Below are 24,399 nucleotides of genomic sequence, written 5' to 3'. Positions count from 1 at the left end.
TTACATCCTGGAGACTGTGAACAGACAAAGGAGACAAAATAGGTTTTTTCTATATGGGGTCGGGAGAGAAAATGTGGCAGATGCCCTGCCCAGGAAAGAGGGTTCTGACCTGCTTCCTATGGGTCAGCCTGTGGCTAACCCTCCTGCAGTTTTGTAAGGGGGGAGGTGTGACCCTATGAGAACCTCAGATCCAGATGGCAAGGGATTTCCTGGTATGCAGCAGTGAGTTTCAGCTGACTTGACCAGCCCAGTGTACCCCAACTCACTGTTATAATCTGTATCTAAAATGGGTCATGTAAAGTATCATATGTGAACTGGTGACAAAGATCATTGTGAACACTATATGAGGAATTATGGATACTCACTAATATTATGCTTTAAAGTCTGACCAAACAAAGGGAGAGAAACTGTTTTTCCCCAGATGGGAGAGAAGGCAGCTATCTGTCTTCTATGTAAATTAAGAAGGGTGGAATGAAAACAATGGGCACACCATTTAAATAGAAATCAGCAGGGGGATGGGAAGAACAGGATGAGATCTTCATGCTTCGTGGAACAGGGTCAATGAATTTTGAGAGAGATAAGCAGAGACAGAAAGCCGTTTTGGCATGTTTCACCTAGGAAGACCAGGGAAACCAGCACCTTGTACTTTTGTGGAAGTTCCTGACTAAGAGAGAGCCCTGGCTGGAAGGAGGAAACATTCGTAAGAAATCTACCTTGAACAAAGGCTGTAGCTTGTTGAGTTAGATCTTAGCCACTAGAAAGTGTGTTTTACTTCTATTTACTTGTACTTGAACTCACATATATCTTTTGCGTAAATAAACTAGTTTTACTTTTAATCTAAACCATTCCAGTGCTGTGATTGTTAATGCCAGTTAAAATAAGCTGCACTTTGTCTCTATAAAGGGACAACAAACCTTTTTTACTTCTGTGTGTTCCAGGAGAGGACTGGACACTTCAGGGCTGATGGTTTTGGGGAAAATCAGGACTGGGGGCGTGTTGGGGTCATCCTGCAAGTAGTAACCCAGGCTGATGCAGACCATGGTAGGGTTCTTGTGTTATAGGTGGGCTGCTGGGGGCAGTTTGCTGATCTAGGACTGCACAACACACAGACCTCAAGGAACTGCATGCTTGTCTGCTAGCTGTTGGTATCCGGGCAGTGAGCCACAGCAACAGAGCACATAAGGCATCCAGGGTTACAGGGCAGGTGCTGACACAACCTCTCAATGGTTTGGTGTGAACCATAAATGGTCACAGTTTTTCATTCTGTCTTCTAAGGAAATTTCCTGGTATGATGGATAAAACTGCAACACTCAAAATGGTCCTACATGTTGAATAGCAGCTGTGAATCTTACATAATCTTGTCCTACCTGTCCCTCACATTAGAAATCTAGTAGTATTCTCTGTTTTATTAAGTTATCACATTACAGGGAAACTGTTAGCTCAAAATATAAATTTGTAAAATTCAAACCTTTTTATAAAACCTAAAAGCTACAAAAGTGTTTCCAAGGAATTTTAAAAAAAATTCTAAGGGACAAGTTGTCTTTGAACTAACATAGCCTGCAGTGTTCACAACCCAAACATTGAAGCACTGAGAATTTGAAAGTGAAATTGATTATAAATTCCATTGTCCAAGCTGAGAGAAATGCAAAGTGTGTAAAGCAAGTATATAAATAGTGGAAAGTAAACTGAACTTCTTTTACTTTCTTACTAACATCACCTTTTAAAATTATTAAACTGAAAAAAAATTGTTTTCCATATTAACTTTGTTTAGTGAGTCCCTTTTTAATCCTATTATCAACATGGTATTAGAACCGCTTCTTGGGTTATTTCTGTTAGTTATTGATTTAGCCATGATTTTCATCAAGTTCCTTTCTTCCACTAGCTCATTTAGCCTTCAGCAGCTCTTTTCTTTTTAATGTAGTGCTCATGTTCTCAGACCTTGGAGGAATCCTACATTTCTCTTTCAGGTCTGGAAGAGGACGAAAGTTAAGTGGAGACCAAATAACTTTGCCAACTACAGTGGATTATTCATCTGTTCCTAAACAGGTAATGTCTCTAAAGGGCTGGGTGATGTGGAGTAAAACAGCAATTCTGCTAACCTTGTTGAACCAGTGAAATGTGTTATTATCTTGCATTTACAAGTCAAATGCTAAGGTGATGTTGTTCAATTGTATTCAGTCTGAAGTAGAAGATTGGACTTCATGGGATGAAGAAGCACCAACCAGTGTGAAGATTGAAGGAGGTAACGGGAATGTGGCCACACAACAGAATGCTTCAGAACAACTGGAGCCTGATTATTTTAAGGACATGACGCCAACTATAAGGAAAACACAGAAAGTAGGTTTCGTTCATGCAAATATGTTTATTAAATCTATTTATGAAATTTGAAATAATTTGTAGGTAAACTATAAATAGCAGGGCTTTCAGGCAAAAATTCAATAGCCCGATTTCTGGTATCTAATTTGGATGCCCTAACTGATGTGTTTTGGGGACTTGTATTACTCCAGGGGGAATTCTGTACACAATATTTTAAAATTCTGCAAATTTTATTTGTCAAAATAATCATGCCAGTTTCAGTTATTTTAGTAATTTATTTTAAAATACCTGTCAGCAAGTATGTCTGTAACAATACAGACATACACAAAAGTTCCCCTGGGAGTAGAGAGTTTAAGAAACCCAGTTCCTGTTTCACTGTCTGACACCCAGAGCCCAGACTGGGGGTCAGACACTCATACCCCCTCCCTCCCAGAGCCCAGCCATGGCCCCCCCCAACCCAGACACTCACATCCCCTCCCCCAAGAGCCAGCTACACCCACCATCCCAGACACTCTCACCCCCTCTTCTCCTAGAGCCCAGATGCAACCCTCCCCCCATCCCAACCCCCCCAAAGCCCAGACACTCTCACCCTATACCGACCCCAGAGATCAGCTGCAGGGCCTCCCTCCACCTCCAGCCTCCACTCAGACTCCTAGAGCTCAGTGATCCAGAAACAGTCTGATGCTGGGTCCTGGGCCTATATGGCATTTCCTGCATACCGCCGCCCTCCTTTCTTCAGGGTGTGCTGAGAACTGCAGCTGCCAGGAACCCTCCAGTTCCCTCCCCGCACCCTTGTCTTCTATTTGCAGGCTGGGCTCTGCCAGGTACAGTGGGCCCTCTCTGCAGCCCATTTCTGCAACGTTAATTTCTGTAAAATTCTGAATTGTGCAGTGGCACAGAATTACCCCAGGAGTATTAGATATCTATTTGCATTGTGCTTCTCTACATCCGTTTTATTCTGCTTTCTGATGTGGAACTAAAAAGAGAAGAGAGAGAAAGATGTAGGCTAATCTTTCTTTTGTCAAAGAAGGTAGGGTGGGAGGGAGAATTTACCAGCTGGATTTCCTTGATGGAATATGTTCTACTGTTTTTTAAATTCAAGCAATGACTTGAAAGTCCCTTAATCAGAGTATATTCTGGGAAGCGTGGGTGGCGTGGGGTGATACTGCAATCAAATTTTGAAATACGTTTTTCAGTCCTGGGAATCGAGAGACTTGTGCACAAATATTTTAGTTAATGAGAGATTTGTGTCTGTGATGAAAATATACAGTTTTAGACGTGCCTGTCTAATACAAAAGTTGTATTATAAATAGGGTTGTTGATTGTGATTAACTCAAAAATTAATCGCAGCTTTAATTGCACTGTTAAACAATAGAATAGCAAATTGAAATTTATTCTACATTTTCAAATATTGATTTCAGTCACAACACAGAATACAAAGTGCACAGTGCTCACTTTATATTATTTTTATTACAATTATTCACTCTATAAAAACAATAAAAGAAATAGTATTTTTCAACTCACCTCATACAAGTACCGTAGTGCAACTTTTTTATTGTGAAAGCACAACTTACAAATGTAGATTTTTTTTGTTGTTACTCAAAAACAAAGCAATGTAAAACTTTACAGCCTACAAGTCTACTCAATCCTACTTCCTGTGCAGCCAATCACTAAGAGAAAAAAGTTTGTTTACATTTACAGGAAATACTGCTGCCCTCTTCTTATTTGTAGTGTCACCTGAAAGTGAGAACAGGTGTTCGCATGGCACTTTTGTAGCCGGCATTGCAAGGTATGTAAGTGCCAGAAATGCTAAACATTTGTATGCCCCTTCATGCTACAGCCACCATTCCAGAGGACATGCTTTCATGCTGATGACGCTCGTTAAAAAAATGTGTTTATTAAATGTGACTGAAATCCTTGGGGGAGAATTGTATGTCTCCTGCTCTGTGTTTTACACAAATTCTGCCATATATTTCATGTTATAGCAGTCTCTCATGATGACCCAGCATGTTGCTCGTTTTAAGAACACTTTCACAGCCGATTGGTACCTTCTTTGCGTTTTGTCAAATGTGAGATTTCTAAAGATCGCTACAACACTCGACCCAAGGTTTAAGAATATGAAGTGCCTTCCAAAATCTGAGAGGGATGGGGTGTGGAGCATGCTTTCAGAAGTCTTAAAAGAGCAACGCTCTGATGTGCAAACTACAGAACCTGAACCACCAAAAAAGAAAATCAACCTTCTGCTGGTGACCTTTGACTCATGATGATGAAAATGAACATGCGTTGGTCTGCACAGCTTTGGATTGTTATCAAGCAGAACCCATCATCAACATGGATGCATGACCTCTGGAATGGTGGCCAAAGCATGAAGGGGCATATGAATCTTTAATGTATATGGCACGTAAATATCTTGCAACACTGGCTACAACAGTGCCATGCGAATGTCTGTTCTAACTTTCAGGTGACATTTTAAACAAGAATGGGGCAGCATTATCTCCTGGAAATGTAAACAAACTTGTTTGTCTGAGCGATTGGCTGAACAAGAGGTAGGACAGAGAGGACTTGTAGGCTGGGTCTACACTACTGTGGTAAGTTGACCTGCACTACGCAACTCCAGCTACGTGAATAACATAGCTGGAGTCGACGTGCCTTAGGTCGAGTTACTGTGGGGTCCTCACCGCGGGGTGTCAATGGGAGAAACTCTCCCTTCAACTTGCCTTACTCCTCTCCTCGGGGGTAGAGTACAGGGGTCGACTGGAGAGCGATCTGCTGTCGATTTGGCAGGTCTTCACTAGACCCACTAAATCAACCGCCGGTGGATCGATCTCAGTGTGTGGATCCGGGCTGTAGTGTAGACATCGCCTTAGGCTCTAAAGTTTTACGTTGTTTTATTTTTGAATGCAGTTATTTTTTGTACATAATTCTACATTTTAAGTTCCAATTTCATGACAAAGAGCTAGTACCAGTACTGTAGTGAAAAGTGAATTGAAAAATATGACTTATTTTTACAGTGCAAATATTTATAATAAAAAATAAATGTAAAGTGAGCACTGTACACTTTCTATTCTGTGTGGTAATTGAAATCAATATATTTGAAATTGTGGAAAACATCCAGAAATATTTATATAAATGGTATTCTGCTGTTTAACAGCACGATTAATCATGATTAATTTTTTTAATCACTTGACAGCCCTAACTATAAACTATAAAGAGGCTGTGCTGCTATTTTGAGTAATGAGTCGTCTTCGTAAATACTCTGTTCTGCCCCAGTGTTTAGGTTTGTTAGCTAATATGATAAAACTGCATATCAAAAGCATACAAGCTGGCTGGGCCTTTCTTACCTTAACATAAAACATTTGACTAGATCCACATCAGTCTCCTGGGATAAAAACTGAGGTGTTTCAGCTGAAGAACTGCACTTGACAATACTGTCAATACGTTCTTTAATGGTATATCTACATTCGAGCTGGAAGGTCTAATTTCCATCTTGAAGAGACACACCTGTGCTAGCTCCGATCCAGCTAGCATGCATAAAAATAGAAGTGTAGCTGTGGCAGCACAATCAAAGTAAGGAGCTAGTTTCCCCCAAGGATGATCCCTCCAAGACACTAAGTACCTACTCATGGCTGCTGTTCCCTCACGCTACTCATGGTGCTGCTTCTACACTTCCATTTTTAGCACGCTAGCTTGATCAGAGTTAGCATAGGTATGTCTCCTCCAGCTGGAAATTACACCAGTTTGAATGTAGACATACCCAAAGTACTATTATTTCAGTTTGCTTTCTTCTGCAAATGGTGATGTGTCTTCTGGGCAGTACTTGGAGATCTCCCCATATCTTGGTAGGCCTTTCCTGATACATCCTTGAGAAATGTGAAAAGAGGAATACTTGCTTTTTGTGCCTCACTCTGTTTATTTCTGTAATCAGTAGCTTGGCTGAAATCTGTTTAACTTGCCTTTTTTTCCCTTTTCCTTAACATCTCTGGGGTATTTGGGTCCCATTGTTTTGTGCTGGTGACAGCTGGGGCACAGCAAGTTTATAATTTGGTAATTCTGCCTCTTCTCTGTCCCTGGGTCTACCAGTACCAGAAAATTAGTTTGTGATTGGTTGGTTGGTCCACATTTGTAGTTACACATGCTGCATAGTGTTGTTAAATGCATACTTTGGTTTCAGTGTGGAAATCCTCCAGTGGAGAGGCAGAAGTGCACACTCAAAAGTTGAGATTCTCATTGTTCGTGGAATGACAACCACCATGGATCATCAACAGGTATGAACCTTGAACCTTCAGCCCAAAAGCACAGGCCTCCATCACTTGTGCTAAAGGAGTCACTTGGCTGGTGGAGGCTTGTGATTTGGTACTGAATTTCCCAGGTTCAGGCCCTGCTGATGAATGATGGTGGATTATTACAAAGTGGTGGCCTGTATTTGGATTTGCATTTCTGTGGATTTCAGATGCTAGAGACAGAATGTGTGTGTAGGCTCTTATCTTGTTTGAGGGTAAGCCACTAAAAAGGAACATGATGCTCTTAGTCACCATGTTACATTTACTGACCTGCCTTTCAAGAAGAGAAGAAACTTCTTTCCACTTTTTCAGATGCACAAAAGCTTATGCACAGACAAAGCTGTTAGTCTTTAAGGTGTCACCGGACTCCTCATTGTTTTTGTGGATACAACCTAATACGGCTACCCCTTTGATACAAGAAACTGTGTGTCTGTCTGTACTGGTAGAAGGGGAGCACATAAAGAAATTGCCAGGTGTTTAAAAAAAATCTAACTTAGTGTCCTTCTTTTAAAGGGATGTGGTTTGGCATTTGTAGGTGTAGTGTATTATAGCACTGAGGAAATAGTATCATGCTCTTATTAGCTCTCAATGGAGGTATAAAACTCGGACTTCCTCCCCTCTTCTTCTCCTTTCCCCTTTTTCAATGTTGTCTTTCAGATTGTTATTAAAAAAAGAGAACCTTTACATTTTGGGATCCCAGATGGAAATGCAGGATTTTCTAGTAGATTAGCAGCTACACAAGATATTCCTTTTATTCACCAGTCTGTAAGTATGCTATATGTTTTGATTCTTATTTATATGGCAATGTGTCTGCTCCTCAGTAGAAAGGTCTGGCGGGGAGGAGGGATATTAAGTAGCTATAAAGTACCTGAATTGTTGATAAAGAATAAGAGCTATTTGAGCAGGCAATGCCAAATTTGAATTGGTGAATTAGTTGAATTAGTACTGTCCCTACATGGTGTCTGCCTTGCTCTTGAAAAGAGGAGATGCGCAGAAGGGAATACAAGTCAGCCTGCTGGAAATTAGTCTGAGTTACATCCTGAGTGTTGCCATCTCTCCTAAACCAGAGAGTTCTAGGCTTTTTGTAGATTACATGTTAATTCCACAGTGAAAGGGCAGAGGAACAATTTGCATTGATCTTCATGCACTTATGCTGACCATGTTTGCCTTGACAACAAAGGTGATGTACTCGGACAAGAAATGTGGGGTATAACACCATATGTAAAATGAGGCGATACTTGCCTTACTCAGAGTATAGGTAGGATTAATTTTTTTGCAAAGTACTCTGAAGATATAAGGTGCTCTGTAAATGAGTGATACCTTTTTAGAATGGTAGAATAGTTTTTTTTAATAAATATTTAAATTTATTTCTTGGATAACTTCTGCTTCTAATAACCTGTCACTGAATTGTAAAAGTACATATGGATAACATACACTTGGTAGGGTTTCTGACCCTAGAAACATTGAGTTCTAATTTCAGTCTGTGTGAAAACCGTTATTAACTTGGAAAGATAAAAGAGAACTGGCGAAAGCATCAATGTTCTTGTTGTGTCTGTTGAGGAACAATAAGAAAGTTATAGAAATTTTCTCAGCTTAGGAAGGGGAAAAGATGTCATCAGTAATAAGGAATGAGAGTCTGGTGGAAGGGCACTAGCCTGGAACTCAGGAGACTTGAGTTCAATTCCCTGCATTGCCATAGACTTCCTGTTTGACCTTCAACAGGTCACTTAGGCTACATCAACATTAGGAGCATTTAATCAGTAGAGGAATACTACTATAATGTTAAAGTACTCCTAGTGTGGACACAGCTGTACCAGCAAAGCTGCACTTTGCACCAGAGGAGGAAAACCACCCCCTCCCCCAAAAGGGTAAAACAAGCTATAATAGTAAAAGTGCAGTTTTGCTGATATAACTGCATCTACACTAGGGGTTTCTTCAGGGGTCACATCACTTTACATTACCATAATTGAGGCCATATAAGTATTTAAGATAGATAATGATTGATATTATACATTGGAAAGTGGGGAAAGCATGTGGATGAGTAGCAGTGGGTAGGGACTTTGCTAGAATCTAGAAAATTCTGGAAGCTAGGCAGATGTTTTAGTACCTGGTTCTAAAGAAAGCAGGCTAGCTCCATCAGTATTTGGCTTCACTGCGTTCAGATCAGTAGATGTTTTTAACATCTTCACTGTGGTTTGTTGTGGGTTTTGATTTTGGGGTGGGGTTTTTTGTTTGTTTATTTGGGGGTTTTTTTGAGTGGGGGGATGGTTGGGAAACTCAAAACAATCCTGTCTGGTACTTGGAGAGTCTCTTTCCATATTGTCATGAAGCAGATATATAAAACCCTTAACACTAAATAGCCTTGCTTTCGGAGTTTCAACATAGTTTTATCTGGAAATGAGGTGAGGAGATAGTTTGCATATGTTTATTATATTCTTGGTCTTTTGTTTTCAGCCTGAACTAGGAGACTTGGATACTTGGCAGGAAAATACTAATGCCTGGGAAGAAGAGGAAGATGCTGCCTGGCAGGCAGAAGAAGTACTTAGGTAATTTAAACAATTCTGTATCTGACCAAGCTTGAGCAATTTTTAGCACAATCCATATTTTAGCCAATTTTACAATGTAACAACCCTACTTAATTTGTGCAACATGCATTACCTAGGATTACACTCTCCTTCCCTCCCAGATCTTCAATATATACAAATTTTATACCATACGCTCTCCTTCCTTTAAGACCTTATTCACACGTGCCAAGAATTTGGCATGTTAAACACTTCTTTATATAAGAAGAATACTGGGATTTTATGTAGCAAGGAACAGTGTTAATTACTTTACATTCTAGAAATAATAATAAAGTGTACTCTGTACAGTGCTACATTAAAACTAAATTTAATAGCAATGTACATAAGAGGAAAAAATTGAGTCACTAGTGTGTACAAATAGTAAAATCACAATAAAAAACCTTGATGTACCAATAGCATCTTTCAATTTGGTGATTTCTGAAGTACTTATAGAATACATACATCGCAGTGTGCTGTTAAATTCAAAGATGGAAAGTGTTGTACAACAGTTTAGGACAGAATGTGAGGAATCAGAGGTGGGGTGTTTTGTTTTTTTTTCCAGTTGAAAATTGAGCAGAAATACTAAGTAAGTAAATTCTTGAATCCACACAAACTCAACCGTATTCTTACTAACTTAGTTAAAATAACAAATAGGACTTTCTGTAAACATCACTAGTTTATTAGATAGTGTCTGTGCATATTTTATTAAAATTTCTGCACACTTATTAAAATCAGAAGGGAGAAGGGACACTGATAGGTCTAGAATGTCAAGGCATGAAGTACAATTTTACAAAATTTTAGGGTATTTATGTCCTTTTGCAGCCTCATGATGAAGGATGTCCATGCACAATCATGCTCGAAGACTTTTTTCTGTTTAGATTGTTATACTGTGTTCATCACCACAGTATCTGTTTTTGGAACCTTTTTTCATTTGTTTAACAACTGTGAGAATGGATTAAGCACATTATTTTTGAACAATACCAATTTCAATACCAATTTCAGATTTTGGAAATTACATTTTGTCCATATTGATTATGATAAAATAATTTCAGCACTCCCCTAGTCTGGCAATTTAAGTGTTGTGCAGTATAATATAAATAAATGTAAAAATACAGCTTGAATACATTATTATGGCTGCACAATTCAGATCATTGTCAGGAATGTAAAGGTTTCCATTGGCAGTGTTAACTTGGATCCGTTTTCTGTCTCTTTCTGTTTTATCCTCCTGCATTTTATACCATAAGCAAGAATACTAAGCTACACATTTTAACTGGAAAAGATTGACGAGAACATTGTCTGTACATGTGGAATGGCTGAGTTAACATTGCTGTTGGTACTTTTTTATGTTTCCTGACTTAATTTTTAATTGGGAAAACTTCTCAGTGCACTGACGTTGTGTTTGCCTTTGTTTTAAAAAAGAAAAATGGAGGAAGGCAAAAGCTAACTGTCCCAGTTAGGCCGAATGTCAGGCTTTCACCTGGTGGAGGGCAGAGAATTCACCTCTCTGGCTGCTGCAGTTATTGAGACAGTTTTTGCTATGCTGTCATAACAGGGCAGCAGCACATCTGTTTACATTGTAACAAACGTATTGTCATTCACTGTGCTGTTTCCACTGAGTGCAGTAGAGAGGGGAGCTGCAAAGAAACCAGCTGCAGCTCCTTAATTCTTGCATACATTTCATATGTTTGTCCTAATGTCTCATTTACATTGTGGTGCTGTTTCTGGAAGGAGAAAATCATCTTCCCTGAGTCAGGCAAAAAGGTCAAAATGTCCTTCCAAAATCTTTTTGATTGAAAGTACTTTCATGCACTAATAAGTGGATTTCTTTGTGTTGTATGTATATACAGTACGCACAGAACAATTATACTGCTGAATGTTGACTTGTATTAGAGATTTTTAACATTTTATTTTCACCCTTTGTCTCAACGTGCACGTTGAAATCTTTCCTGTCTCCCATACCTGTCCTCTACCTCCGTCAAGTCACTTCTGAATACGCACTTTTCTCCAAAATCCTGCACACTATAATCCTCCCCTCTGGACTGGGTTAATTTGCAAGGGATTAAAAAAAGGGAATGCTGGAACTCACCAGAGGTTTGCTGTCTGGTCGTTCTTTGTGCTTTTGTGGAGTCGCTTTTGCCTGGCTTCATCTGTGTGTTGTCCATCTAGGTTGTAAGCTCTTTGTGGCAGAGGCCTTTTCTTCATCTCTATTTGTAAAGTGCCTAGGCCAATGTGGGTGCCTGTTCTTAGGCACTTAGCTCCAAATCTTACTACTAAATAAATGAGTCCTCTCTACTGTCCTCCCTCCAGTTCCCATCGCAGTCAGTGGCAGTGGGTACTCAGACACTTGGGTTGCTTTTATTACCTATATTTTGATTTAGCTGCCTAACTATAGGCATCCAGATTTGGTTCTGGCAGGTTGTGGGCACTATATTAATGAGAACAGGAACAAACTTAGCCTGGAACAGATTCTGTTTCTTCTTTAACCTTTTCATAGATTTCAAGACTAGAAGGGACCACTGTGATCATCTAGTCTGACCTCCTATATAACGCAGGCTATAGAACTTCCCCAAAATAATTCCTAGACATATCGTTTAGAAAAACATCCAATCTTGATTCAAAAATTGTCAATGAAGGAGAATCCCCCACGACTCTTTGTAAGTTGCTCCAGTGGTTAGAACATAAGAATCGCCATACTGGGTCAGACCAAAGGTCCATCCAGCCCAGTATCCCATCTACCGACAGTGGCCAATGCCAGGTGCCCCAGAGGGAGTGAACCTAACAGGTAATATTCAAGTGATCTCTCTCCTGCCATCCATCTCCACCCTCTGACAAACAGAGGCTAGGGACACCGTTCCTTACCCAACCTGGCTAATAGCCATTAATGGGCTTAACCTCCATGAATTTTTCCAGTTCTCTTTTAAACCCTGTTATAGTCCTAACCTTCACAACCTCCTCAGGCAAGGAGTTCCACAGGTTGCTGAGTGAAGAAGAACTTCCTTTTATTTGTTTTAAACCTCCTGCCCATTAAATTTGCCCATTAATTATTCTCAGTATTAAAAATGTATTATTCTTATATTCAAATTCTTATTTCCCATCTGAATTTGTCTAGCTTCAGCTTCCAGCCATTGGATTGTATTATACTTTTCTCTGGAAATTGAAGACCCCGTTATTAAATATTTGTTTCCTATGTACCATATATAGTTTTATACTAGTTTGATCTTTCACCACCATTTAAGCTCTTTTGGTAGAGAATATTTAAAATTCTAGACAGTGACCTGCAAACTTGAAACAGCAGCAAAAAGTTGTATCTTACTACAGCAAAGCCAGTTGATATATCTATAATATCACAGGAGATGTAATGGTGACATTAATCCACCATTGGTGTGTGCATCTTTGCAAGAGCTCCTTTTCGTCATGCATGTTATTGCATGTATGGTGTCTACAAAACAAAAATGGCTTGGTTAGCCAGCAGAGGGTGCAGTAAACCACTTAGGAATCTTAGTGCAGGCAGGAATTCTCTGTGTAGCTTGCAGTTTAAAGAGAGAGCATATGAACTGTTGGCAGTAGTTGTGATTACTAAGCCTCTGAGTGCTGCCATTAACTCTTGTTAGTGCTAAATATTTAGTTCCACATGAGACTTTGATGAAATACCATTATTTTTACATATATGAACTATTTGCATAGTTGGTATCTTCACATGCAGCCTTTTGTTTTCCTTCTCTCTTCCACCCAAATCACTGCTCCAGAATTTCCTTTTGGTGGGTTAGTAGTAGGCTGTTGCTGTGAAACACAGAGCAGCATGTCTGCTATTCAGGATGCTAGGATGAGGGAAAGGTGCAGATTGCAAAATAAACATCCTTGATGCAGGCTGATGGCACTCCCTTGGGATTTAGAGTACTAGTGTACAAGACTGATGGTGAATAGCTCCACAGTTCCCTTGACATCACATCTGTTCAGCTGATCTAAGTTAGTTTGCCTAATAGTTGTTAAACCCATTAGTTGTTTCTGCCTCAGTGACTAGAAGTAATGGATTCCTGTCTCCTTTATAGCCATCTTTTACACATATGCAGACAATTTTCATGCCTCCTTCAGTCTTTCCTCAAAGAAGCACATTTCATCTCTCTTCTCTTGATTCCTAAGCTGGCCCATGTAGGACAGAATAGCTGCCTTCATGTTTGTGATATTCCTACATCTAGGCACAAGGAATGCAGGCCGTACCTACAGTATGGGGGACTGCTGCAAGGAAAGCAGAGACTCTGAAAAGGATTTAGGGGTTATAATGGACAAGCAAGTCAGCACATAAGTGTGATGCTGTGCCTAAAAGGATTAATGTGCTCCTTGGGTGTGTAAATGGGAGTAAGAGTAAGGAGGTGATTTTACCTCTGTATGAGACATTGGTGAGACTAATGCTGGAATACTGCAAACAGGTCTGGTGTCCATTTTAAAAAGGATGCTGAAAAATTGGAGAGGATGCAGAACAGAGAGACAAAAAATAATTTGAAGATTGGAGAAAATGCCTTGCAGTGAGAGACATAAAGAGCTCGATTTGTTTAGTTTATTGAAAAGAAGATTGAGAGGTGACTTTATTGCTGTATACAAGAACATAAGAACTTCAACGGCCATACTGGGGCAGACCAATGGTCCATGTAGCCCAGTATCCTGTCTTCTGACAATGGTCAGTGCCAGGCGCTTCAGAGCGAATGAACAGAACAGGTAATCATCAAGTGAACACTTCACGGGGACAAGAACATTCCCAGGGAGAAATACCAGGTGCTAACTGGCTCTTTAGTCTGGCAGAGAAAGGCACAAGAACCAATGACTGGAAGCTGGAGCCAGACCAGTTCAAATTAGAAATGAGGTACAGATTTTTAACAGTGAGAGTGATTTAACTATTAGAACAAACCAAGGGAAGGGGTACGTTCTCCATCTCCTGATGTTTTCAGATCAAGACTGACTGCCTTTCTGGAAGTTATGCTTTAGTCAAACACACATTATTGGACCCTAAAGGGGTAACTGGATAAAATGTAATGGTCTGTGTTAGACAGGAAGTCAGATTAGATGATCTAGTCTTCTCTCAACTTTCTCTCAGAGTAGCAGCTGTGTTAGTCTGTATCCGCAAAAAGAAAAGGAGGACTTGTGGCACCTTAGAGACTAACACATTTATTTGAGTATAAGCTTTCCGATGAAGTGAGCTGTAGCTCATGAAAGCTTATGCTCAAATAAATTTGTTAGTCTGTAAGGTGCCACAAGTCCTCCTTTTCTTCTTTCAACTTTCTCTCTGATTCTGCCTATACAACTAATATAACACTGCACTTCTGTGAGGTATGCATTCTTTATTTAGATGGATTAATTTACTATTCACTAAAAACCTTACATCCTCCCCACTGCCTTGCCCTTATTTCCTCCATTCAATTATTCTTTCCAACATGAACTGCTTTGCTATCACTGAATCTCATTTTTGATATTACCCGATCTTTCAGTTCATCAAAACTCTCATGTTTTAATCCTACCCTTCAGAAAACCTGCAAGAAGGCTGGGCGATTTATTGTGTACATATTTAAATAGCATATTCCATGCCACCATCATTAACAAAAGAATGGAATAATACTGAATCCGGGATCCTCCTTACCTCTCTATCTGTTATTGCTTATCAAATACAGAAGATGGCGTTCATCCCTCAGTTGCTGGAGTATAGATTCAGTCACTGTTATTGTGCCACTCACCTCCCACGCCTGGGAAAATTTAACGGGGGGGGGGGGGAAATAAAATGAACAAATTCTATCTTGTTTCTCTAGCAACATAATTTTTGTGTGCTCATGGCAACCAGAAAGCTGACCCTTTGCACAAATCCTTCAGACAGTGATGGCCTGAGCTCTGAGAGCAATAGCAGAAAGATGCTGCCTCAGGGATAGACACTGGAACAGGCTGATGTTTCTTTTGCTTTTTAATTTCTATCCCAGTGGCAACCTGATTCAGAGGCAATACTGCTTTAAATTAAAGAAGGGCTGAGCAGTGATGTTCTAATCCAGAGTTTGAGGGTTCTCAGGTCTGGTGTTTGTGGTTTCAATCAATGTCTTGTGTTTTAATTTGACATGATAATATTTTTAAGTGAATAAGGACTTGCTCATTAATATCCGTGGAAGCTAAGCATTCAGCATTTGGCATAATCAAGCCCAAAATATTTTAGAAATCTGGGCTATTGAATTATATTCTCCTATGTGACCTAATAGCTAACTTTAAAAAAAAAAAATGTAGGTAATGGTAAACATCTTAATCCCAGTGTTTAATCTAGCCAGTTACAATTGAGAAAAAGTAGACTACCAACTGTGTTCTTAATTTACAGTTTCTATAAAAATAAAATTACACACTGATACAGAGCTTTGAGACATCAGAGCAAAAATAGTTTTCTACCATTATGGATTTGCCATGTGTATTTCCCAGTCAGTCTGTACTTGTCCTTAGACTTTCCCTATACAGGGTGAGGGAGATGTGATAGCATCCAGTTGTGCATTGTAGTGTGGAAATTACACCCTCAGTTACTCTACTGTGTGGAGCTTGGAGTTCAGTTAACTTTCTAACTAATTCTTTAACTCTGAAAACAAATCTCAAAAAGTAGATTAGTCCTTAGTACTCTGGCTCGTTGGTCAAAATGGTTAATGCCCAGGTTTAAGGTGGAGAATAAACCCAACTGGGAGGTGGGGCAAATTTGGACACTATTGAGGAACAAGTGGTGTTGCATCAGCAGTTGGAGTTTGAAAGCAGCCTAGACAACGTATGAGAACTTGACTGACAATAGAGAAGATGTGGGAAGCGAGGCAGGAGTGCCAGTCTGTCTGGGTCTCAGGGAGGGTGTTGAGAGAAAAAGGTTTTCCAGCATTTGTATTGAGGGAGTGGGCAGGCAAATGAAACTCCTGTTGGGGCACAAAAGAGAAGAGAAACTCAAAGCAAGCAAACTCTAAAGTCTAGAAAACTCAGGCCCTTATTTTGAGTATTCTGATTCTGGACTAACGCTGACTGATTTTTTTTTTTTTAAGTAGCTTGTTTGTATAACTATATTTACCCTAGTTAATTCCAGTTGTACCTATGTATTATGGATGTTTGGAGGACTGATAAATGCAGAAATGCATTTAGAAGAAAGGTCACTGCATAAGATCTAAGAAATTTCACTAGATCTGTATACAAAGTCTTGATTATCTTTAAAAGCATGATACAAAACTGTACACAAAAAATGGAAAAGTAACAACAAAAAACAACCAACCAACCAACGTTTTAACAAAAGTCTTGGATTGCTACATTATTTTACTTATTCTCCCCCCTCCCCAACTCATTCCAAATATATCTCCCTAATGATCTCATGGGTCTTTCATTTGCACATCTGTATATCAGTTACATTCTTCTTCTATCTCATGAAATTCTTCGGCTTGTTCAGAGGTTCCTACTAGGCCTGATCCAAAGCCCTTGAAATCGATGGGAATCCTTTCATTGAGTTCAGTAGGCTTTTTGGATCAAATCCATGAAGCAATTTCTGCAGTGAAAAAAGTATCTGTCTTTTAAAAGTGAGACACAAGGGCTTAGCCAGAACGATTGATTAAAATCTCATACAGCTCAAGAATAAAGTACAGTTACTGGATTCTGATACAGAGATCCCAACAGATAAGATCTATAGCCCTTGTCTTCACTGGGGAAAATGCAGTGTAAGAGATTTAACAGAAGCGAAGTTTGACATCAGCAATTTACTTAAAGTGCAGAATATGCCCTCTTTCAACTAAAGCTTAAACAATCTGAGCATGAGGAAAAGGCAGGTTAACTGATAACTGCCTAATTAGGAGCACAGGAATAACCCAGAATTTCAGGCATCATTCCTAAAGTGGCTTGCAGGCTCAGTATACTTTAATGCTCACAGTTACAAGAGTCTTTTTTTCCTGAAGTAAGAAGTTCAGTATTTATTGAAAACATGTAAATAAGAGTTGTATAGCTTCGGCCAGTGTAAAAGGGATCTTGCACTGTTTTCTAAAGGTGTGAATCTGATGTTCTCTCTTCAAATTGCAGGCAGCAGAAGATAGCAGAAAGGGAAAGGAGAGCAGCAGAACAGCAAAGGAAGAAAATGGAGAAAGAGGCACAAAGGCTAATGAAGAAAGAGCAGAACAAAATTGGTGTAAAACTATCCTAACACAAGCACTTCTAGGATGACTGTACCAGCAGGAAGAAGAATCACAGTTTCACAACATAAATCATCATTTGTATTGATTTAAGTATTTTTAGAACTCAACTCACTGCTTGATTTTAATGCATTCTTCAGGCCATCTTGGAGCCCGAATTCTCCCATAAAGTATCTTGAACTATTAGTAGATGGATCTTAAAAATAAAACACCAACCCTGCAAATCATACCTTGATGGAACAATGGTTCCTGCAATAGCGCTATTCCAGCACCACCCCCTTATACAAGAACAGTGATTGCTGCAGTGACAGTCTGATGGTGGGGACATAAACTCTAACAGATGGTTGAAGCTTAAAGAAAAAAGGGTGTAAATAATTCAGTGGTGGGAAATCTACTGTATTATCTATTATGCTTACCTGAAAAGTGTAATTAAATAATTTTAAAGAATTCTTTGCTTCTGTGCTTAATTTCAGAAAATGCACCTTTGCTGTTCCACTCTTAATTGTCTTATTTATAAATGTTGGGAAAGATGCTATAAAAATATGCTTGCATTCTCCTATGTAAGATGATATTGACCTAATCCGAAAGGAAAATAATGCTTCTGTTTCTATTGAGATGATTATCATCCATACAGTTTTTTCCTTTTTTATAACAACAGCAAACAGGCTTGCTGTGGTTGAGGACCAGCAGGGGTGGAAATGAAATGGATTTTATTTTTTGCTGACACCGTTTTCAGTACTGTTATACTTGCAATCCAAGAGAGGAATGCACTGTAATTGTAGGCAGAGATGTCTCAAGTGGAAGAGATTGGCACAATAACATTTTAATATCAGTCTTACTTGCATACTTTTTTCATTTTAGAGTTGATACTGCATGCTATTATGGGAGCACATTTATTTATGTAATGTCATTGGTAAAAAGCGTGATTGGTTCTTTAATGACCTTTCTGTATTGGTGAGCTGTTCAGACAATATATCTATATCTGGTTATTTATATGATCAATGGGCTATTAACTACGCTATCCTAAGCAGATTCCAATTGTATTCAGTCTTCCTAAACATTCCCCCAATAAATCTGTTGGATGGGGGAAGTTTTCCCCTCCTGAAAACTTTAATTCTTACAACCAAAATGGCTGCCGTCTTCCAGTCCAAAGGTGGCTACATTTCAGTGGTAGGTGGAGGTGAATGTTGCATACATTAAGAACAGGAGTACTTGTGGCACCTTGGAGACTAACAAATGTATTTGAGCATAAGCTTTTGTGGGCTACAACCCAGTTCATCGGATGCATGCAGTGGAAAATACAGTAGGTTGATTTTATATACACGGAGAACATGAAACAATGGGTGTTACCACTACACTCTCATTATAGTGTGTATGGTAACACCCATTGTTTCATGTTCTCCGTGTATATAAAATCAACCTACTGTATTTTCCACTGCATGCATCTGATGAACTGGGCTGTAGCCCACAAAAGCTTATGCTCAAATACATTTGTTAGTCTCTAAGATGCCACAAGTACTCCTGTTCTTTTTGCAGATACAGACTAACACGGCTGCTATTCTGAAACGTTGCATACATTCTGTACTGTATACTAGGATTCTTCTGAAAAGGATTTGTGTACAGGGCAAACATATTATAAAACAAAAAATGTGATATATACAGCCAAAGCTAAGGCCCAGTCCTATACAACCTACTGATGGTCCCCTGAGCCACAGAAAGCAGCGCATGGCTGGCTGCAACCCTTTCCTATATACACGAAAAGGCAAACCCCCACTGGACAACAGCAATTTTTGCTGATGGCAGGAGGAGGTTCTTAAAAATGATCAGCTTCCAAATGAACATCACTTCTAATTCTTGGACCCATTCTCTCTGCCACCTCTCATCTGAGGGTCAGATAACCCACTGGATTATCTTCCAGCCTGAAACTGGAGTAAACCTCCCCTCTCCCTGTGTGTGTACAATGGTTCTATTCTATATATGATGCCCAAAACTGATAGGTGTCTTGTAGACACAATAGGAAGACAAGTCTCAGATGCCAAGACAGGTTAAGAACGCCGCCACTGCAGGGAAGCTCTCAACTGATGTCAAATCCGCATACTCTGTACCCATGACAATTGCCTTCTGACGATAAGGTTGGAGTGGCAGGAAGACGGTAGGACAGGAGTGTCACTGCATTGCCTCAACTCTATGGGGTCTTCAGTTTCATCAGGACTGTTGTCAACTAGCATAAGTTTAGAGCAACTTTAAAGGTGACTCTAACCCCCTCCTGGGACAGGGCAGGTGTGCCATGAGAATGGGGAAGTAGTAGCCATCTGGTGTAACTTTGTGCTGAACTGATTTTAGCTCAGGAGGGAATATCGGTCCTTATCAGTGCTTCATCTTCCTTAGTAGCCCCAGTGATGGAGATACTAAGGAATGGCATAATAAGGCTGTGGCCTCATGAAAATTTATTCCCAAGACAATTGTCTGGCTTTTGCGCTCACTAACGCAGAGCATACATAGCTTTGGCTTGGACTCAGTTTGGCTGGTTCAAGCTGTAAATGCATTTTGACTTTCAAGATGAAAACAAATGTTTGTCTGGTATTTAGTGTCATTACAACTCTGTTGAACACTTGTCACTATTCATGCTTAACAAAAGGAAAACTTGTTAGAATCACTTGACATCTTTAAAAATTATTGAACTGTGTAGGTAGCAGCGTGCCCTCCAAAAATGTCGGGTAGAAAGAATGGAGTATTTCCAGGCTCTGAACATGCCTTCTGGGAAACAAAAATGTTTACTATGAATTGATTTATGCGTTTGACAGAATAAGAGGGGATGATAGGAAGTCTTGCTTTGCGAATGAGATTATACAAAGAGAATAAATATTCTGTGTATTCTGAATCATGGTATCCCTTAAATTGCTGTAATTTCTAATTGACTAGTGTGAGGAAATGTTGAAAATAGAGAGAAATTCATGCACATCCTATTTACAGTGAAGATTATGAAATATGAAATACCTCCTAATCCTTAAGGTATTGGCTTTTTATAAAATAGTTAACTACTGTTTTTCTCATCATTCAAAGATCAAATATAACTGGCATCCACTTGAAATATCCACAATTTATAAAATATAAATAAAGGAACCAAGATGTGGGGTACATCTTAACAAAGGGTCATTTTGAGATGGGGACTTACAGTTCAATGGACCTAACAATGCATTTATTTATTTTTAAGTCTGGAGAGTCCTGTATAGTCCTTAACCAGCAGTGACCTTGTGCATTCTCCGTATCTTTACCAAGACTCCCCATGTCTGACTCTCTCTTCCTCCGGGTTGTGCGAGTATCTTTGAGCCAACCGTCACCACTCATTTAGCTGAAGATGGCTAAGCCCTTAAATTACTTGGGGTTTTTTCTGTGTCCAAGGGCACGGTGTTATACTCAGACTGCACACGCTTTGTTAATAGTGCAGAAGATAAAACAAAGCTATGTGTGTTCTTACCTTGGAGATGGAATTGGTATTAGTATGCTGCTATAAAAGGGATAAGTCTGACAAGAGATGCTATCCCGTACTGTACACTGGTGTGAGCTTGCATGGTAAATTGGTGCACAACCCTCCTCTTCTGGTGGTTCATTTTTGCTTTTAATCCTAACCAATAGAGTCCTGTTCCCGCAGCTGTGCAAAACCCTACAGCTGCATCTATCCTATTCATGTCAGCTATGCAGCCAGCACTTGCTGGGGCTGGCTATGCTGAACGCAAGATAAATTCAGGTAACTGAAAATGGAAGGAATATTTGTGGGAATGTTTATGAATTTTAAAACACTAACTTACTGTAATTCTTCATTACTTCAGCTGGGCAGTCCCAGAACTGTTGGTATTCCTCAGGTTTCTGTAGTTCTCATCAGCTGACCCTTCCAAAGACCGTACCTACCTCACTACCCCCAACCTTCATATCTCTGTCCAGCCACCCATTCCAATCCATCCGGTCTCCAAAACTGAACTTCTCATCTTGCTTCTCACCTACCTTCTCTATCACCAATGGGTATATCTACACTGCAAAAAAAATCATGTAGCAGTGAGCTTCAGAGCCCCCGGCACCTGACCAGAGCTGAAAATAGCCATGTAGATGTTCCTGCCTGAACACTGGGACCCAGTGAGGGTGGGGCTGAGGCTCCACCTGGAGCAGGGACATCTGCACTGCTATATTTAGCCCTGTAGCACAACCTCATGAGCCCAAGTCAGTTGACCCAGGCTCTGAGATGCTCTGCTGTATTTTTTGCAGTGTAGGCATACCCACTGACAACTCTATTTTTTCTCATCTTCTACTGCATCCTTTCCTTATGTCCTGGCCTTTTTGCGCTCTCTTCTCTTTGTTAGTCTTGGCCAAGGCCTTCTCCATACATCAATCTTACTACAGTCTACAATGTGATTACTTTCTGTTCTACTTTTCTATATTGACTTCCCCACATGTTGCTGCTGCTCTCAACCAGTCTAGTCAAAATGCCTCTGCTAAAGCCACACTCCCCTACGGCCGAACCAAGCACGCTCTTCCTCCTCTGAATCCCTCCCTGGGATTTCTGCGCATGATGTTTGAGCTCCTTGATTTTACCTGGGAAGTCCTGACTTCACCGCAAACTCCTGTATCAGAACTGTTGCCCTGGGTCTGGTTTTCTTGCCTGTTATGCCACATTCTTTGGAACAGGAAGTTGGGCTTACAGTACCCTTACATCACCATGTGAACACAGCATGATTTTCATTTTAGTACATTCTTACAGCTAAAGATTAAGAAGTTATCGTTCTGCTTGTTTAGAATCTTAGGGTTAAGAAATCACTTTGGTTGCACACCTGTCCAGGAGTTTTGGCCTGCCTTTTAACTAATTGCCTGTGAAATTTCCCATGCTGTTTCTCAGCCCTGAGGTGAAATTTTTGGCTTGATAAAATGCTGCTTTACCTCTCTGCCTGGCTGAGCACAAATCTTACTGGTTCGATTTCAGTAGGTATGCAGGAGTTGGCACAGGTGTAACTAATACTGTGGGCTTTGTAGAGGTGTGTAAGTGACAAACATAAGGCAGTCCAGTTAGGTGGCTGCTGGGGGTGGAGAGGTGTCACAAGCTGGGAGTAGCACAGAAAGCATTTAAGATGGGGTGTGAGTAGACAGGAAAAGCTTTAATGTCTGTCTTCTTACAGCCTCTTGATGCTTAAATTACACCACCTTGACTCCCTTGCATTCACTTACACCACCTATCCTGTAGTCCTTAGACCACACTGAGCACTAATGCATCAGGAATGATGGAGGAGGAGGGTTTGTTTAAGAATAAAGTATTACTAGGAAAACATAAGGTGCAGTCAGGGACTGTCTTATTAATGCAGGGAAGTGCTAGGGTCCAGGTAAACTCTCACCAGTATCTGTAAATGAGCTACCTGCCTGTGGACTGTTTCCTACACGTTGGCCAGTTAGCCCACTGCCCATGGGTATTTAATATTTATCAAGTGATATTCATGAAGTGCTTTGACTGGAAGGGACTATCAGTAGTGACACCTTACAATACACCTCTGAAGTAGGTGGCATGGGGAAGTGCTGTTACACTTACTTTACAAAAGGAAAAACTCGACAACAGTGAGGTTAAATGTCTTAAGGTCTCACTGCAAGAAGGTTCAGAGAGTCAGGCATAGACTGTATCGCATTCCGTTTGTTTTATCCACCAGACACTGCTACCTCTCTAGGATCTGCACATGCAATTCCAGTGGTGCACAGAGGGGGACACAGCATTTGCATTCGGATGTACACATATGGCAGCATGCAAATGTTAGAGCATGTGTTCAAAAGTCAACTAAACTCATTAGGACCCACTGGCTTTTGAAAAAAAGCTAAGGAAACAATGCAAAGACATACAGGAATCCAAAATTAAGGATGAGATTTTTACACTTCTCAGATTGCAGAAATTCAGAATATGGGTTCCCAGAGCAACTGAACGTGGCCAAATTCTAAATATGTTAAAGGATTAAAGTTAACCCAATCCACAATGATACAAAATAGGTGGAAGATTGGAACTGATGGCTTGGGGACTGGTGACTGAATACAGAACACTTCATTTCTAGATCACGAGCTGCTGTGGGAGCCATAACCAAGTTTTTCAGGCCAAATTCTCCTGTTGTAACAATGCCAATCTACAGTACCCTAGTGCAGTGGTTTTCAAACTTTTTTTATGGCGACCCAGTTGAAGAAAACTGTTGATGCCCATGACCCAACTGAGCTGGGGATGAGGGGTTTGATGTGTGGGAGGGGCGCAGGGCTGGAGCAGAGGGTTGAGGTGAGGGCTGCAGGGTGGGGCTGGGAATGAGGGGTTCAGGATGTGGGAGGGGTCTCTGGGCTACGGCAGAGGTGCAGGAGGGGGTCAGAACTCTGGGCTGGGGCCAGGGATGAGGGGTTTGGGGGGGCTCAGGGCTGGGGCAGGAGATTGGGGTGCAGGGTTGGGGTGCGGACTTACCTCGAGTGGCTCCCGGTCAGCTGCACAGCGGGGGTGCTAAGGCAGGCTTCCTGGCACCGTGGACCGCGCTGTGCCCCGGAAGCAACCAGCAGCAGGTCCGGCTCCGCCAGGTCCGGCGGAGGTGCGCAAGCAGTTCCGCGCAGCTCTCACCCGCAGGCACTGCTCCCCCAGCTCCCATTGGCCATGAACTGGCCAATGAGAGTGCGGAGCGGGTGCTTGGGGTGGGGGCAGCACGTGGCACCCTATGCCCCTCCCCCCGCCTAGGAACTGGACCTGCTACTGGCCACTTCTGGGGTGCAGCGCAGTGTCTGAACAGGTATGGACTAGCCTGCCTTAGCTGGGCAGCACCACCGATGGGACTTTTAATGGCCCAGGCAGCAGTGCTAACCAGAGCTGCTGCAAACCAGTGCTTTACATTCCGGGACCCAATACTGGGTCGCGACCCGCAGTTTGAAAACCACTGCCCTGGTGTATTCACTGGGCTCCTACCTCCTCTGTGTGTAAAATTTCAGCCTTAAAGCTGCATTAATTTTTAATAGTTTATTGCAGGTGAGGGTTTTGCTAAAATAAAACACCAATTCATACTTTTAACATGCTTTACTGTAATTTGTGATTAT

The 24,399-nt window shown here is 40.7% G+C and overlaps 1 protein-coding gene across 5 annotated transcripts in view; it reads left to right on the top strand.

The window, feature by feature from the left end:
* The window catches only part of EBAG9 (estrogen receptor binding site associated antigen 9), a 40,609-nt gene extending 22,846 nt beyond the window's left edge, over nucleotides 1-17,763 (top strand). For 4 of the 5 annotated variants that reach the window (XM_073330304.1, XM_073330305.1, XM_073330303.1 and 1 more), the window contains 5 exons: nucleotides 1,968-2,046; nucleotides 2,179-2,337; nucleotides 7,254-7,361; nucleotides 9,051-9,142; nucleotides 17,207-17,763. In XM_073330304.1, coding sequence (XP_073186405.1) covers nucleotides 1,968-2,046; nucleotides 2,179-2,337; nucleotides 7,254-7,361; nucleotides 9,051-9,142; nucleotides 17,207-17,327 — 559 coding nt within the window. In that variant the 3' untranslated portion in view covers nucleotides 17,328-17,763. Of the gene's footprint in view, nucleotides 1-1,921; nucleotides 2,047-2,178; nucleotides 2,338-7,253; nucleotides 7,362-9,050; nucleotides 9,143-17,206 lie in introns of all 5 variants that reach the window. The other variant, XM_073330306.1, reaches the window with a different exon arrangement.
* Nucleotides 17,764-24,399: the final 6,636 nt, after the last annotated feature.

This window comes from Lepidochelys kempii, chromosome 2 (assembly GCF_965140265.1).
Source record: "Lepidochelys kempii isolate rLepKem1 chromosome 2, rLepKem1.hap2, whole genome shotgun sequence".
In the NCBI taxonomy this organism is placed as follows: domain Eukaryota; kingdom Metazoa; phylum Chordata; order Testudines; family Cheloniidae; genus Lepidochelys; species Lepidochelys kempii.
This window is presented reverse-complemented; position numbering and strand designations above follow the sequence as displayed.